The sequence below is a fragment of the Crocuta crocuta genome, unplaced genomic scaffold (assembly GCF_008692635.1).
Source record: "Crocuta crocuta isolate KB4526 unplaced genomic scaffold, BGI_CrCroc_1.0 scaffold61, whole genome shotgun sequence".
In the NCBI taxonomy this organism is placed as follows: domain Eukaryota; kingdom Metazoa; phylum Chordata; class Mammalia; order Carnivora; family Hyaenidae; genus Crocuta; species Crocuta crocuta.
The window spans coordinates 7,964,602-7,978,284 of record NW_027528369.1 but is presented as its reverse complement, the minus strand read 5'-3'; the positions used below and the strand labels follow the sequence as shown (position 1 = coordinate 7,978,284).

At 60.8% G+C, this 13,683-nt stretch overlaps 1 protein-coding gene across 1 annotated transcript in view; it reads right to left on the bottom strand.

Moving 5' to 3' along the window:
• Positions 1-13,683, bottom strand: part of CRISPLD2 (cysteine rich secretory protein LCCL domain containing 2) — a 58,968-nt gene that overhangs the window by 29,577 nt on the left and 15,708 nt on the right. Inside the window, exons 3-6 of the mRNA XM_077754081.1 lie at positions 9,807-9,925; positions 7,593-7,725; positions 6,284-6,399; positions 3,912-4,012 (exon numbers count right to left, since the gene is read on the bottom strand). Of these exons, the coding sequence (XP_077610207.1) occupies positions 3,912-4,012; positions 6,284-6,399; positions 7,593-7,725; positions 9,807-9,925 (469 nt within the window). The remainder of the gene's footprint in view (positions 1-3,911; positions 4,013-6,283; positions 6,400-7,592; positions 7,726-9,806; positions 9,926-13,683) is intronic.

The following is a 13,683-nucleotide window of genomic DNA, read 5'->3' as shown; positions in this document are numbered from 1 at the left end:
CCCCTTCCTCCCCCCTCCCCCCCTCCAGCTCAGCACAACAATTTTGCCCAACAAAATTCGCTGAATGAAGGATGAGCTAACTCTTAAAGAATCATTTCTTTGGGGGAAAAAGGAAAAAAAAAAAAGTCCCAGCTAAGTTTAAAGGCATTCAAGACGGGAATTCTGACAGCAGCCTGTGTAGCCAAAAGCTCTAGGTGAGCTCTTTACGAAGACCCTGGGTTTGCCTCTGTGTCTGGTCCGCTCAATGTCGCTATTCAGGTTTGCCCTTCACCGAAAGCCAGAGCTATCCCTGGAATGAGCCGCGTTTTCTTCCACTGGCCTTTCGGATCTTTATACCTCATAATCGCGGCTTTATTCAGCCGAATATAGTTTGGGAAAGCCGTCTGAAGCATTTGAGGGCTCACTATTTAAGAAAACGGGCAGACGGTCCTCGCCCTCGGACGCACACATGAAAAGTGGCATGCTTACCCAGGGGACAGGCTGTATTTGAGCGATCCTAATTAAGGTCCCCTGTGTGGAGCAGCGCAGGGCTGGGGAAATTCCGCGCCCAAGTTCACTGCAGGGTTACCGTGCACACCGTCCAGCCCTGGGCTTCAGGGCGCACAGCGCTGCCTACATTCTCCCGCGGCTGCAGGTAGAGACGGAGCTCATGGCTAACGTTTACTGACCGCAAACCGTTTTCAGGGCTGGGTCCTTCCCCGGTGTGCTTTCCTGTCTCCCTGGGAGGCATGAGCAGCCCCATTTCACAGACAGGGAAACCGAGGCCCAGGGAGGCCAAGCTACCCGCCCACATTCACACAGTTGAGAGGCAAACTGTCCTTCCTTGAAGCCCATGTCCCTGACCGCCACACAGGTTCCGGGTTTCAGGCCGGAGGGACGGAAACTTCTCTTATGATCTACCTTTATCCCTGCTCTATCTCCATTATAGGTCAAGGCCTTGCCAGGCACCCTCAATAAACGCCTATTAAGTAGCTTATGCAGGTAAGCTGGCTTAGAGGGGACTTTCTGCACGGTTGGCCAGGAAAGCGGGGAGCCCTGCCAGGAGAAGTTGGGAATTTTCCACCAAAAATAAAGAAGCAAGTACAAAGGCTTCATTGGGTGGGTAACCCGGCATCTGAGGTGACTTTGTGTGCATCTGTGCTTTGAAAAGGACCCTCTGTGGGTGCCGGGGGACGTGCGTATTCCGACGGCGGGCAGCACGCATCTGCTACGTGGCCTCAGAGCCCCCAGAGTGAAGTGCACTTGTAACCACAGGTGACCAGGGCTCAAGGAGAGTCGGTACGGTTAAGAGTGCAGAAGCAGGTGCACTGCCTGTGCAATCAGGGACACCTCCCTGGAGGAGGTGTGACACCAGAGTTGTGTTTCCAAGAAGGAGAAGGAGTCTGCCAGGCTGGACCCCAAGCAAGCGGAGAAGTGCGGTCCCACCTCCCGCTCCCCCTCCGAGGGGGTGAGGAGCGTGGTCGTCAAGCGTTACGAGCAGGTTGCCGGTGGGAAGCCACCCCCACCCTTCTGTCTGCGTCTTCCCAGCAAAGTTTCCACAGAGGGACCCCGACTGTCGCTGCTACAGATGGGGAAACTGAGGCACAAAGGGAGCGAGCGGGGCGTGCCGGAGTAGACACCGCCAGTGACAGTAGAGATGCCCCATAGCCCAGGCGGCCGTGGCTTGTGCGCCTGGAGCCCCTCACGAGGGGCCGACGCGCTCTGAAAACAGTCCTGTGGTGCGATCAGCCTGAGCAGACCACAGCGGGAGGGCCGGGGGCGCCCTTCCCTCGCGGTCCCCAAATCAGCACTGGGGGTCTGCGGGGGACTCACCCCCACAGGCCCTGCCCGCCAGGGACGCAGGGAAGGCCGACGGGCCCGGGTGCCAGCCTCCCCCGCTTGCTCGTACTGCCGCGACCCCCGCTTTCAGGCAGGGAGACTGAGGTCAGAGGGAGGAGGCCGCCCGCCCAGGGTCCCCCTGCAGGAACGGAGGTCAAAGCCGGTGTGCGGGGCCCGAAAGCCCACGCGGGTCTCGTGAGTGCGGGACTCCGAGTGGGGGTACCCGGGGGGCTCACTGAACACAAGCGTGCAGAGCCCCCGAGACAGAGAGGAGGGGTGGGCGGGCGGACGAGACCGCGGTTCACAAGCCCTCCCGTCTCCTGGGCTCCTGACCACGCCGTCCACACGGCTCCAGACACAGCTGGGGGCTCTCTTCCCTGCGGGAGCACCCTGCCCGGGGGAGCACCCTTCCCTGCGGGAGCACCCTTCCGGGGGGAGCACCCTTCCCAGTGGGAACACCCTTCCCTGTGAGGAGTACCCTTCCTTGCGGGAGCACCCTTCCCTGTGGGACCACCCTTCCCTGTAGGCAGCACACTTCCCTGAGGGAGCACCCTTCCTAGCAGGAGCATACTTCTCTGCCAGGAGCGCCCTTCCCTGTGAGGAGCACCCTTCCCCGAGGAAGCACCCTTCCCTGCAAGAAGAACCCTTCCCTGCGGGAGCACACTTCCCTGCGGGAGCACCCTTCCCCGTGAGGAGCACCCTTCCCCGTGGGGAGCACCCTTCCCTGTGGGGAGCACCCTTCCCCATGAGGAGCACCCTTCCCTGAGGGAGCACTCTTCCCTGCGGGAGCACCCTTCCCTTCTCTCACCCTGAGGCTGCGTCTACCTCCGCAAAGGTCACCTGCTGGGGAGGCCGTCCTGACCCTACCAGAAGACAGTCGATGCTCCCGATATAAGCCCCGTGGCATCCGCTATTTCCCTGGGAAGACACACATCCCTGCTCGTGGCAATGACCCCGCTGGGCCTCAGGCCCCGGGAGGCAGGGCCGGCAGTGTCCACCCACGGTCACCCCCACGGGCCCCACGTGGCAACGCCCTGCGCGCAGCGGGCTCTCAGTGCCTTCACACCAGGCACGTGGACTGGAGCCTGAGGTGCCCTAGGAAGGACCAGTGTCGTCGTGCCTGTTTCCTGGTGGGCAGAGTGACCGAGGGGTTTGAGGGGCAGCCTCAGAGTCCGCCCCCGGACACTCAGCCGCCTGCGGAGGACACGCAACCCAGGCTGCGGCACAACAGCTTTGTCACACATCCAGGTCCTTGCCACTCCCTCCCCTCCCCCGCCCGCCCACAAGGGGCGGCCCCAGCCGTGATCAGCTGGCCGGGACGACAGGGCCTCGACCGGGCCCGGCACCCCACCCTAGTGCCCGTTTCCGCACCCAGATTCCCTAGATTCACGTCCCCTCCAGCACGCCCACGCCTCCGGGAGGCCCCTCTCTGCTGTCACAGGACCCGCTGACCCGGCCACGTGAAAACATCTCAAACACAGCCCCTGGCCAGGCCCCTCTGGCCCAGTTCCGCCCTCCTGGGAAATGTGGCAACACTTCAGGCACCAAACTCACGCGTTACTTATAGCGGCGGGGAAGGCGGAAACCTCCTGAGGGGCGGCCATCCCCAGGTGGCTGCATCCGTGGAAAACCCAAGCCGCCAAAAGCTGGGTCCTGCCCCAGCCGGGGGAGGAAGGGAACCGTGAACACTGGCGACAGACCAGGTGAAGCGGGTACGCGGCCGGACCGGAAGGAAGGAGGCTGACGACCCGGGGGTAACCCCTGCCTGGAGGTCAACGGCCATGGTCTCGTCAAGTGCTCTATGTTTCTTGTTTGTTACAGCGGACCGCGGGCACCAAGTATAGCGGCCACATGTGCGCGTCCAACATAAGCTCGGGTCGTGGCCACGGGGGATGCCTGCTGGGGGTGGCGTGGGGCGGCTGAGCCCCGACCCTGGAGATGGGGCTGCCCACCGCTCCACGCTGCACAGAGCAGGGGAATGGGGAGGGGCGCCCTGACCTCAGTGCTCAGGCTCCCCGTTTTCCCACACCTCTCCTGGACCCCAGCAGAGGTCATGTCCCAGGGGTCACCCACTCCTAGGGGTCACGTCCTACCTCGGTAACACAGGTTGTTCTTGCAGCCGCCCCCGTAGCTGGGCGGGCACTCGGAGCAGGGCCGGCCGGTTTTGTAGGGAGCTTCGCCAATCCAGTTCCCCCTGCAGACAGACCAGAGACAGAATCAGGAGGGGCCCCCGCTCCAGGGCCTGGGGCGCCCCCTCCCTGGGCTGTCCAGGGGAGGAAGGAGGGTGTACACTGGGTAAAGGGGGACAGGCAGCTGCACAGAGTCTAGAAAATTCTAGAAGAATCCTAGTCGTGTCCTGTCACATTAGTGTGTGTGTCTACACACCCCCCTGGCCCCACATCCGCCNCTGAGATCCCCGCTTTTAAGCCATTTCTCAAAAGTTGGCAGAGGTTTCCTCAGCCTCTTAGGCCCCCAGACGGGCCCGTCGGCCCTGCCAGCCCAGTCTGCCCACATACCTAGGCCTCCATGTTTCCTCTAAGACAAACCCCACCTCGGATGATCCAGGAGCAGAAACACGCGGGTTGGCATCTGTGGCGTGCAAGCTGGGCGCCAGGCCCGAGGCCGACGTCCCACAGAGGACGATGGCCTTATTCCTCCGACAGGTCCTCGGAGGAAGCGTCCACCCCCCATTTCTGCCCAAGCACCACCCCTGAGCCCACCCTGTCAGCCACTGCCCCCGGGTCCGGTGTCTCTGCGGCGGCATCCTCAGTGGCCAGCGGTCAGACTCTCAGGACAGAGGCCACGGGCACCGCCGAGCCCCACGCGGCGAGCTCCGAGATTTACACTGGGGCGAAATCTCGAGCACAGAAGATGCTCGGCACGGAAGGGCCGATCTTGAGGTCCATTCATATGAGGGTCCCAACCAGACAGAGGGACCGATGGGGAGAGATGGCAGAATGGTGCCCACCCCCCGCCCCGGGGAACATCCTCGGTCCCTGAAAATACCCTCCATCCCGAGCTAGGTGCTAGTTAGGTGGGTAGAGACGTGGCGTATGGACTGAATGTGTCCCCCCCCCCCACCTGCTACTGCCTCTGTTGAAGCTCTAACCCCCTGTGTGGCTGTAGGTGGAGATGGGGCTTCCCAGGAGATAAGCGAGGTTCAAGGAGATCGCAAGGACGGGGCCCTGATGCACCAGGACTCAAGTCCTTGTAAGACGAGACAACTGGGAAGCCCCCACCCCCGCCCGTGCACGCACGGAAGCGCCCCGTGAGGGCACGGGGGGCGGGCAGGGGGGGCATCACCAGAACCCGGCCTCGACCCAGGATGCACAACCTCTAGACTGTGAGCCCCCCAGCCCCCGGCACTTGGTCACAGCCGCCTGCGCCTGCCGGTCCACACAGACACGGGTGCGATTTATCGAGCCGCCCACGTAAGACTAGTGTGTACCGTACACGCGTTACTCTTTTTTGAAAAAAACAGCTGGAACTAAAAATAGGCAGAGCTGTTTCCGATAGGATCTTCTGGCGTATTTTTCTCTATGCAAACAGTCTAATGGGATGACTCCTCACCCCCCACCTGCCACCGCCACTGGCCGGGGATCCCTCCTGCGTGGGGCCATCACTGGCCTGCCAGCGCCATGACACACTCCGCCTGCCCTCACGCCCGCGGGCTATTTTCTTCCCGACCTTGACCTTCGAGACTCCCTCCCTCCCCGCCCCGCATGCTGCCTCCTCACAGCCACCCTGGTCCAAACCAAGTGAGTGAGGTCATTGTCATCTCATTCAGTCACTGAGCAAGTACGCCTCAGGGGCACACTGCGTGCGTGGCCCCGCGCTAGGGCGCAAACCGCAGGCCCCACCCTGGGAAGAGCGCGCTCTGAGAATCAGCACGTACTGGAGGGGCGGAGGGGGTGAATGAGAGAGGGATGGACAGCACGCCGAAGACATCAGCACGCCGCGAGGAGGAAGGGGCTGCGACCCAGAGGCGCGGCGTGGTCCTTCCCAGCAGGGGGAACGCAAACATGCAAAAGCTAGGTCCCAGCTGACTTGCAAAGCCAATTAGGGCAATTTCATTGGTGAAAACCAACTGGGGAAGTCTTGTGCACCCCCCTTGTCTGTGAGGGGCCTAGTTCTGGCCAGTGACACGAGAAAGTGGGCCTGGGGTGAGAAAGGCCTAAGAGAAAGCCCTTTTCTACCATTCTCCTCCCTTTAGGTTGGGAAGATGTGATGGCCGGCGCTCTGCAGCCATTATGGAACCAGGAAGCTAAGACAGCGCAGCAGGAAGACAGAAAGAGCCGCGTCCTCGCTGATACTGCTGAGCTCTGAAGCTAAACTGGGTGCGCCGATCTCTAGATGTGCGATATGTGAACTCCTGACTAGACTTCCCCATTTACGCCGATCTTTGTTGGGCCTCCGCGGCGGGCAAATGCGTCCCAGCCCTCCCAACCACGTCGTTTGTTCTTACTTTGGAGAGTAGTTGCACACGAGGTAGACGGCGTTCTCCCACACATCTCCCCAGACGTTGATCCTCCGGCAGGTGTTCACGGCGCAGCCGACCTTGTTCGTGGTGGCCCAGACCATCTGAGGGACGACAGCCCCGCGTCAGTTCAGGACCAGCCAACATGATGAGACCTGATCTAGAGGGCGGGCGCTGAGGGCTGAGCCGTGAGGGGTGGGGCAGGTCGTCCCCCCTGACCCCCAGAAGATGCACATGCTTGTTTTACACACACACACACACACACACACACAGACATACACATATACACATATACACACACCACACACATACATACACACACACCACACACACAGACACACACAGACACTCAGACACACACATACACACACACCACACACAGACACACACAGACACACAGACACCCACCACACACATACACACACACCACACACACAAACACACACACACTCAGACATACGCATATACACATATACACACACCACACACATACACAGACACACATACATACACACACAGACCCACACACATACACACACACCACACACAGACACACACACTCAGACACACACATACACACACACCACACACAGACACACACAGACACACATACACCCACCACACACATACACACACCACACACACACACACACTCATACATACACATACACACACACCACACACACAGACACACACAGACACTCAGACACACACATACACACACACCACACACAGACACACACAGACACACAGACACCCACCACACACACACACACACTCAGACATACACATATACACACACCACACACATACACAGACACACATACATACACACAGACCCACACACATACACACACACCACACCCACAGACACACACAGACACTCAGACACACACACACACAACCACACACAGACACACACAGACACACACCCACCACACACATACACACACACCACACACACACACTCATACATACACATATACACACACTACACACATACACAGACACACATACATACACACACAGACACACACACACACAGACACACACAGACACACATACACCCACCACACACACACACACACAGAAACCGTGCCAGCGATGTAAAGCCGCCACACCCGTTTCCAGGGCTCACTCAGCCTCTGTCCGTGGCCCACAACACACGCCCGCCCACCGGCTCCGCCGAGCGGCACCACGTTACATTACGGTAACGACCGCGCAGAGCTTCCCCGACTGGGCAGCGGCCCCGCACGGCCAGGCGGGTGGCGGGGCTTGGGGGCGCCGCGAGCGTTACCTGCGTGTAGTGGGTGCACATGGCCCCGGAGCACCTCTCCGGGCACCAGGGGCTGCACTCGTGGGGGTAGGGGTACGTGTAGTCCTTCACCTCGTCGTACCAGGCCTGAACGTGGAAGCCGGGGGAGCGGTACCTGCGGGCACATCAGCGGGTCACGTCCCGGCCACCGCGGGCCCAGCAGCGACCGCAGCGCCCGCCAGGCGCCACCAGGCACGGCCAGGCTGCCGGGGNCACCACCTACAACCCGAACTTGCGAGGAGCTCATCTGGGGACCCCCGGGTCCGTCGGGGCTCCAGGAGCGCTCCGGGTGGCCCGCATGCCCCCTGCGTGTGCAGGAAACGTCTGCGCGGGCCCCAGGGGGTCCTTCTTTACAATTACGTGTCTATTTCACGTACATTTGGGAAAATATATGCGGCCCCTGAGCCCCGTGTTTCCCAGATATCGCTTAAAACACAACTTGACTTAAGGCGTGAGTCCCCTTAGAGTCAGCGCAGAGAAAAGCAGGGAGTAAGTGCACATGTGACATCCGCGGAAGGTCTGAAAGCCGGGAGCTCACCGGCTACGGGGGGCGTGGGTCCCTGTCACGCCCAGACACGTGGGCGTCCCTGTCACGTGTCCCCGTCACGCCCAGACGGGAGCCTGGAGGCTCCCGTTTCCACACGGTCGTGGCTGATGTCATTCCTGCCGGGGACCCCGGGAGTCAGATACGAGGTGGAAAAGGAAGTCAGGATGCAGAAACCCGCAGGCAGACAGAGGGCTGCGGTCACGTGGAGAAACTCTTTGGGAAACTTCTCACTTAGGATTTTATCACCCGAGCCCTCCGGTGCCCCCAGGGGAGGAGACGCCTGTCCCCGCCCCGGTCACCATCCTTGCTGCCCACCGCCCCATCCAGCAGGTCGGCATCGTTCTTCTCTTACCAGGAAAGAAAAGAACCTGGATGCAAACCCCCATCACCGTCACCAGCAAGTGTAAACAACGCGAGTTCAACAAGGAGAAAAGACAGAAGGCATCTGGCTACGTGCAGAGCCCTGCAGCGAGCCAGGCACTGAGACGTCCTGCAGCGATTACTGTCAGACCCAGAGCGAACGGTGGCGGTCAGCGACGTGGCCGTGGAAGCGGCCTTTCTCCTGAGGGCCAGCTTAGGGAAGGACGCTCGCGGCCACGCAGCCACCGAGCTACGGGGCGAAGGGGCACCGGGGAAGAGCAGGGAAGTGGAGGGAGGGTTCCCTCCCTGTAGACATTCTATTTTCATCTATCGAAGACTGATTTTATAAAAAGCAGAATTCACCCAAGGACAAAAAAAAAAGGGTGTCAATTCACTTCCACGAAGTCACCTGTCACAGGTTCTGTCCCAGGGGCGCCTCTGGCCTGAGGGAGGGTACAGCTCACGGCCTCGCTGAACGCAGGAGCTGACAGAGCTGGGAGATATCTGGGCTGTGAGTCAGGCAAACCCCGACTCGTACTTTGGGGGAGATACTTCGAGTCCAGTGCAACCTTTCATCGGTTCGGGCAAAGCTCAAGGGGGCCCTGAGCCGCTGGTTGGCTCTGAGTCCGGACCTGGGGACTTGCGAACACAGCGCCCCGTCCCGTTAGTCAGCGGGTCCGCGCTGGCCCAGAAGCCACATTCCCCACGTCCTCTAAGGAAGCCGGGCCCTCAGCCGGGCAGGTGCTCGGCCATGTGCTCAGCTGACCCTGGGGGGCCAGTGGGGAGCCTCCTGCAGGCAAGGCGGCCTTGGCCGTGAGAGCCGGCTCCCGGATGGCCGGGCGGCCGGCGAAGAGCAGAAGGGGAGGGGCGGCTGCTCGCAAGGTGGAGCCCAGCTGGGCCTTGAGAATAAGCAGGACCCAGAAATGTCTGGCGAGGGCAGAGAAGACACTCTGGCCCGTCACAGGAAGAGCAACGTTCCTGTGTTCCCAGCGGACCCGGCCAGCTCCGCTCCACCCACCCCCCCAACCCGGCCCGACCGCCATGGGCTCAGGAATCCTTTCAAGGGGATGGGACGGAACGGCCAAGCTCTAGAAACCCCGAGCCCCGCGGTCTGCATCTCGAGCCCACAGGCAGGCACGCGTCCGTTTTGCCAATTACTCGAAGTGGCCCCGGGCACCGAGGCCGTTTCCCTACCTACAAATGGCACAGGTGGCCGTGAGGGCTGGACGTGACGATGGACCGTGGCGGCCAGGTCACAAGCGAGGGGGAGGGGGCCACGCGGCTCTTACCTGCCCCAGTGGACGCCCAGGTTCTGCCCAATGGACACCAGCAGACTGGTGGGCCCGTGTTCCCAGATGCACTCGTGAGCCCACGCCGCCGCCGACCGCTCCAGCTCCTCATCCCAGGTCTGCAGGGGGAGGCGATGCAGGGGAAGCCGGAGTCAGGGAGGTGTTGGCCACACCCCCCTCGGGGGAGCCGCGGCCGGGCCCCAGCTCCTGGGACACGGGGTTCTGTGCGTACGCTGGGGGGTCCCTAACCCAGCAAGCGGGGAGCGGCAGGTCCGCAAAGGGCCCAGAGAGGCTCACAGCTGCCTCCGGGCTCTCACGTGCCGGGGACGCCGAGCCGGCCCTTTGCACGGCCTCCCGGCCTGAGAGACGGGCGGGGGCCCACGACCCGGTGATGGAGCCGGCCGATGGTGCTGGCCGCTGCACTGCGCTCAGTGCCACAGAACTGAGTGCTTGAGGGCGGTCGGAACGGTAAATATTATGTTCTGTGTATTTGGTTGTTCCAAAAAAAAACGCAGGCAGTGCCTTTGCCCTGGCCCGGGCCACTCTCCTCTGGCACAGCCGGCCCCGAGTCAGGCAGGCGCGGGCAGGGTCTGGGCCGAGGCGCGCCCTGCCTCCTGCNGCCTCGTGCGGTCATCAGGCAGGGGCGGACCTTCCTGCAGAGCCCCGGCCCCCCGCACACAGTAGGCGCTCACTGGAAGGCTGTGAGGCCGAGCCCTGGGACGCAGCCGGGGACGGGGGGCCCTGGGACCCCAGCACGGAACACCGCCAAGCTGGGCGCCTCCCCAGCCTCTCGTCTGCTACCTCTTTCCAGCCTCAATGACAGAGTCCTGAACAGACACCCAGGGGGCAGGCCCGGGCCCGGGGCAGAGAGATGCCCCTGGGGCCCTGCGTCACCGCCCTTGACCTGATCCCGTCTCAGCTGCCATGGACTTTCCAGGTTCACTCGGACGTCAGACTCGTCTGTTGCCGACAGCGCCCCACCTTCAGCGCCCCCCGAGCGCTGTGCCGCTTCCGCCCGCGATCCTGTCCAGCGCCCAGGCCCAGCCCGAGGCGGAGAGGGAGTCAAGGCCCCAAAGGCCGCGTGCAGTGGGCAGGGGACAGGGCTGCCTTCAGGGGCGTGACCTGCCTGCCATTCCTGCTGTCCCCGTGAGGCCCGCAGTGCACTTCCTCCTTCCCAGAGAAACTGCCCGTACCAGCGTGGTGGCTCCTTCTCCCAGCAAGGGACCCCCGAGCCTCCCTGAAGGAACAGGCACCATTCACTGGGGGGCGGGGCAGTGGGGACAGTTGGCACCGTGCGCCTGGACCCCTCCCGGAGTGGCCCGCTGAGGTCCTTCCCGGAGCCCAGGGGGTCAGGGCGGAGCCGGTGCAGGCACAGCCCCCCCCCCCGAGGCTCCCCNCCGGGAGGGCGAGGACATGCTTGGCAGATCTTGGGGTCAAAGGCGTCTGAAATCCTGGCTGGAGACACGCAGACTTGACACGTGGTCTGCAGCCGAGCGCAGCCAAGCAGGGACCCGGCTCTCCCCACCCCTGCATTCGAGGCCTCCTCACAGGCCCTTGCTGCCCCTTGCTGGCTGTGTGACTGTGGTCAAGTGGCTTCACCTCTCTGTGCCTCTGTTGCCCCCTCTTATCCAGGGCTGATGGCGCCTGCTGGGATAGGATTGGGGGGAAGGTGGGCCGAGCAGGCATCGAGCCCCAGGGACGTGCCAAGTAGCTCTCAGTAAACACTACCAGAATATTAAGGAGATTCACTTTCTCAAGCACCCACCCTGTGCCCGGGGCAGTGTGCTTGCCCAGAAACATCATTAGCACCATTTTCTTATTTAATTATCACAAGAAGTCCTTGGGGTAGGTTTGATTTCCCCAGTGCTCTAGAACAAAAAAAAAAAAAAAAAAAAAATTCTTGAGGCTAAGAGAGGTTGGGTAACTTGCCTAAGGTCACAGAGCAGGAAGTCAGAACTTTAACAACCCAGCTTTATCTGGCTCCCGAGGTTGGGGGGAGGGGGGTGGGTGTCTCATCTTGCTCTGTGTCCTGGCACCAAGGGCCAGTCCCACTCCTCTAGACTAATAATAGCTACGAAGATAATAATAGCAAAAATACATTAACACGTATTTACTGCGTGTACATTATCTCATTGAGTCTTCCAAACAACCCTATGGGAAAGGCACGTTTATTATCCCCATCGTGCAGGTAAGGAGACATTAACACAGAGAGGTTAACTAATCTGCCTGAAGTCACACAGCGACCAAGCCAGGCCGGCTGGCTCCAGCCTGTCCACTTATAAAACCTCAAAATAGGGCATCTTAACTCTTTGGAGTTTTAAAATCCACCTTGCGGGGGCGCCCGGTTGGCTCAGTCGGTACAGCATGTGACTCTTCATCTTGGGGTTATGAGTTCAAGCCCCGCGTTGGGCGTTTATTACTTTCAAATAACATCTTTAAAAATAAACAAATGAATGAATGAAATAAGATGCACCATTCGGGGCCCCTGGGCGGCTCAGTCGCTTGAGCATCGGACTCTGGGACTCGGCTCAGGTCATGATCTCACGGTGCACGCGGCCAGCCCAGAGCCTGCTTGGGCTTCTCTCTCCCCGACCCTCTGCCTCTCCCTCCCTGTCTCTCTCTCAAAATAAATAAACTTTAAAAAAAAAACAACAACCCACCTTTCGGTGCTGAGGCTATTTCAGGCGACTGCGGCTCAGAGCCCCGGCAGGCAGGCCCGAGCCAGATTTTCAAGACATTTTCTCAAATTATCGCCACTTGTTGGGAAACCAGGAGAAGCAGATGGGGAGCACGGGGTGGAGACTCTGGGTCTCACGCCTCCTTCCCTGCCTCAGGCCCCTGCTCAGAGGTGGCCCCAGCCACACCCAGGAAGGCTCAGCTCCCATGAAAGGCCGTGTAGACCTCAGACCCAGAACCACGCGAGTGTGCAAACAGGAACGCACAACCCCCCACGCCCCCCGCTGCGCATTGAAGCCCTGCTCCTTCGCCCCGAATCCTCCCTACGGCCGCTGGGCGAGCACAGCATAAACCCAGCCCGTTCCCAAAAGGAGGTGGAACCAGATGGGATCCTGGGGGCTTGGGGCTCAGTCAAGTTTCAGGCAAGGAAAATTCTCCGCTCCCTAGCGAGCACCACGCAGGGCCTTGGGGTGGGAAGGGGCTGGGAGGAAGGCTGACCTGTCAGAGACGAAGAGAGTCCCTTCCCTGCGGGCACCAAGGCCAAACCACCAGGTCCTGGGAAGGATCGGGGAAGAGTCCACACCCAAAGCCGCAAAGAAATCTGCCCCAATTCCCTACATCTTTAACCCTAAGAAGGTCTGCACCCGCCGTCTGACGCACTAGTATTTTGAAAGGGAGCCCATTCCTCCTCCTAAGATTAGCACAACCCCAGGACCCTGGGGGCTCATTTAAGCGTCCGACTCCAGGCTTCGGCTCAGGTCATGATCTCACGGTTTGTGAGTTCGAGCCCCGCATCGGGCTCTGTGCTGACAGCATGGAGTCTGCTTGGGATTCTGTCTCTCCCTCTCTCTCTGCCCCTCCCTGGCGCGCTCTTGCGCTCTCTCTCTCTCTCTCTCTCTCTCGACAAATAAACAAACATTAAAAAAAAAATTAGCACAACCCCATTAGAGTAAATGCCTGGGTGATTTTCTTGAGGGAAAGAAATGATTTCATAATAAACTCCCAGAGGACTGGGGGGCATTCTGCCCGCCTGGCAAGCTATAGCCGGTGACGGGCCACCTCCCAAGGGCCCAGACGGTGACGATGAGGGGCGTGCAGGCCCGCCGGGCGGTCCCTGACCACCAGGGCCTCCTACGTCAGAGCACAAGGCGGCGTGAAAGGGACGGTGAAGTCCAGAGGAGGGAGGCGAGCCGGTCACTGA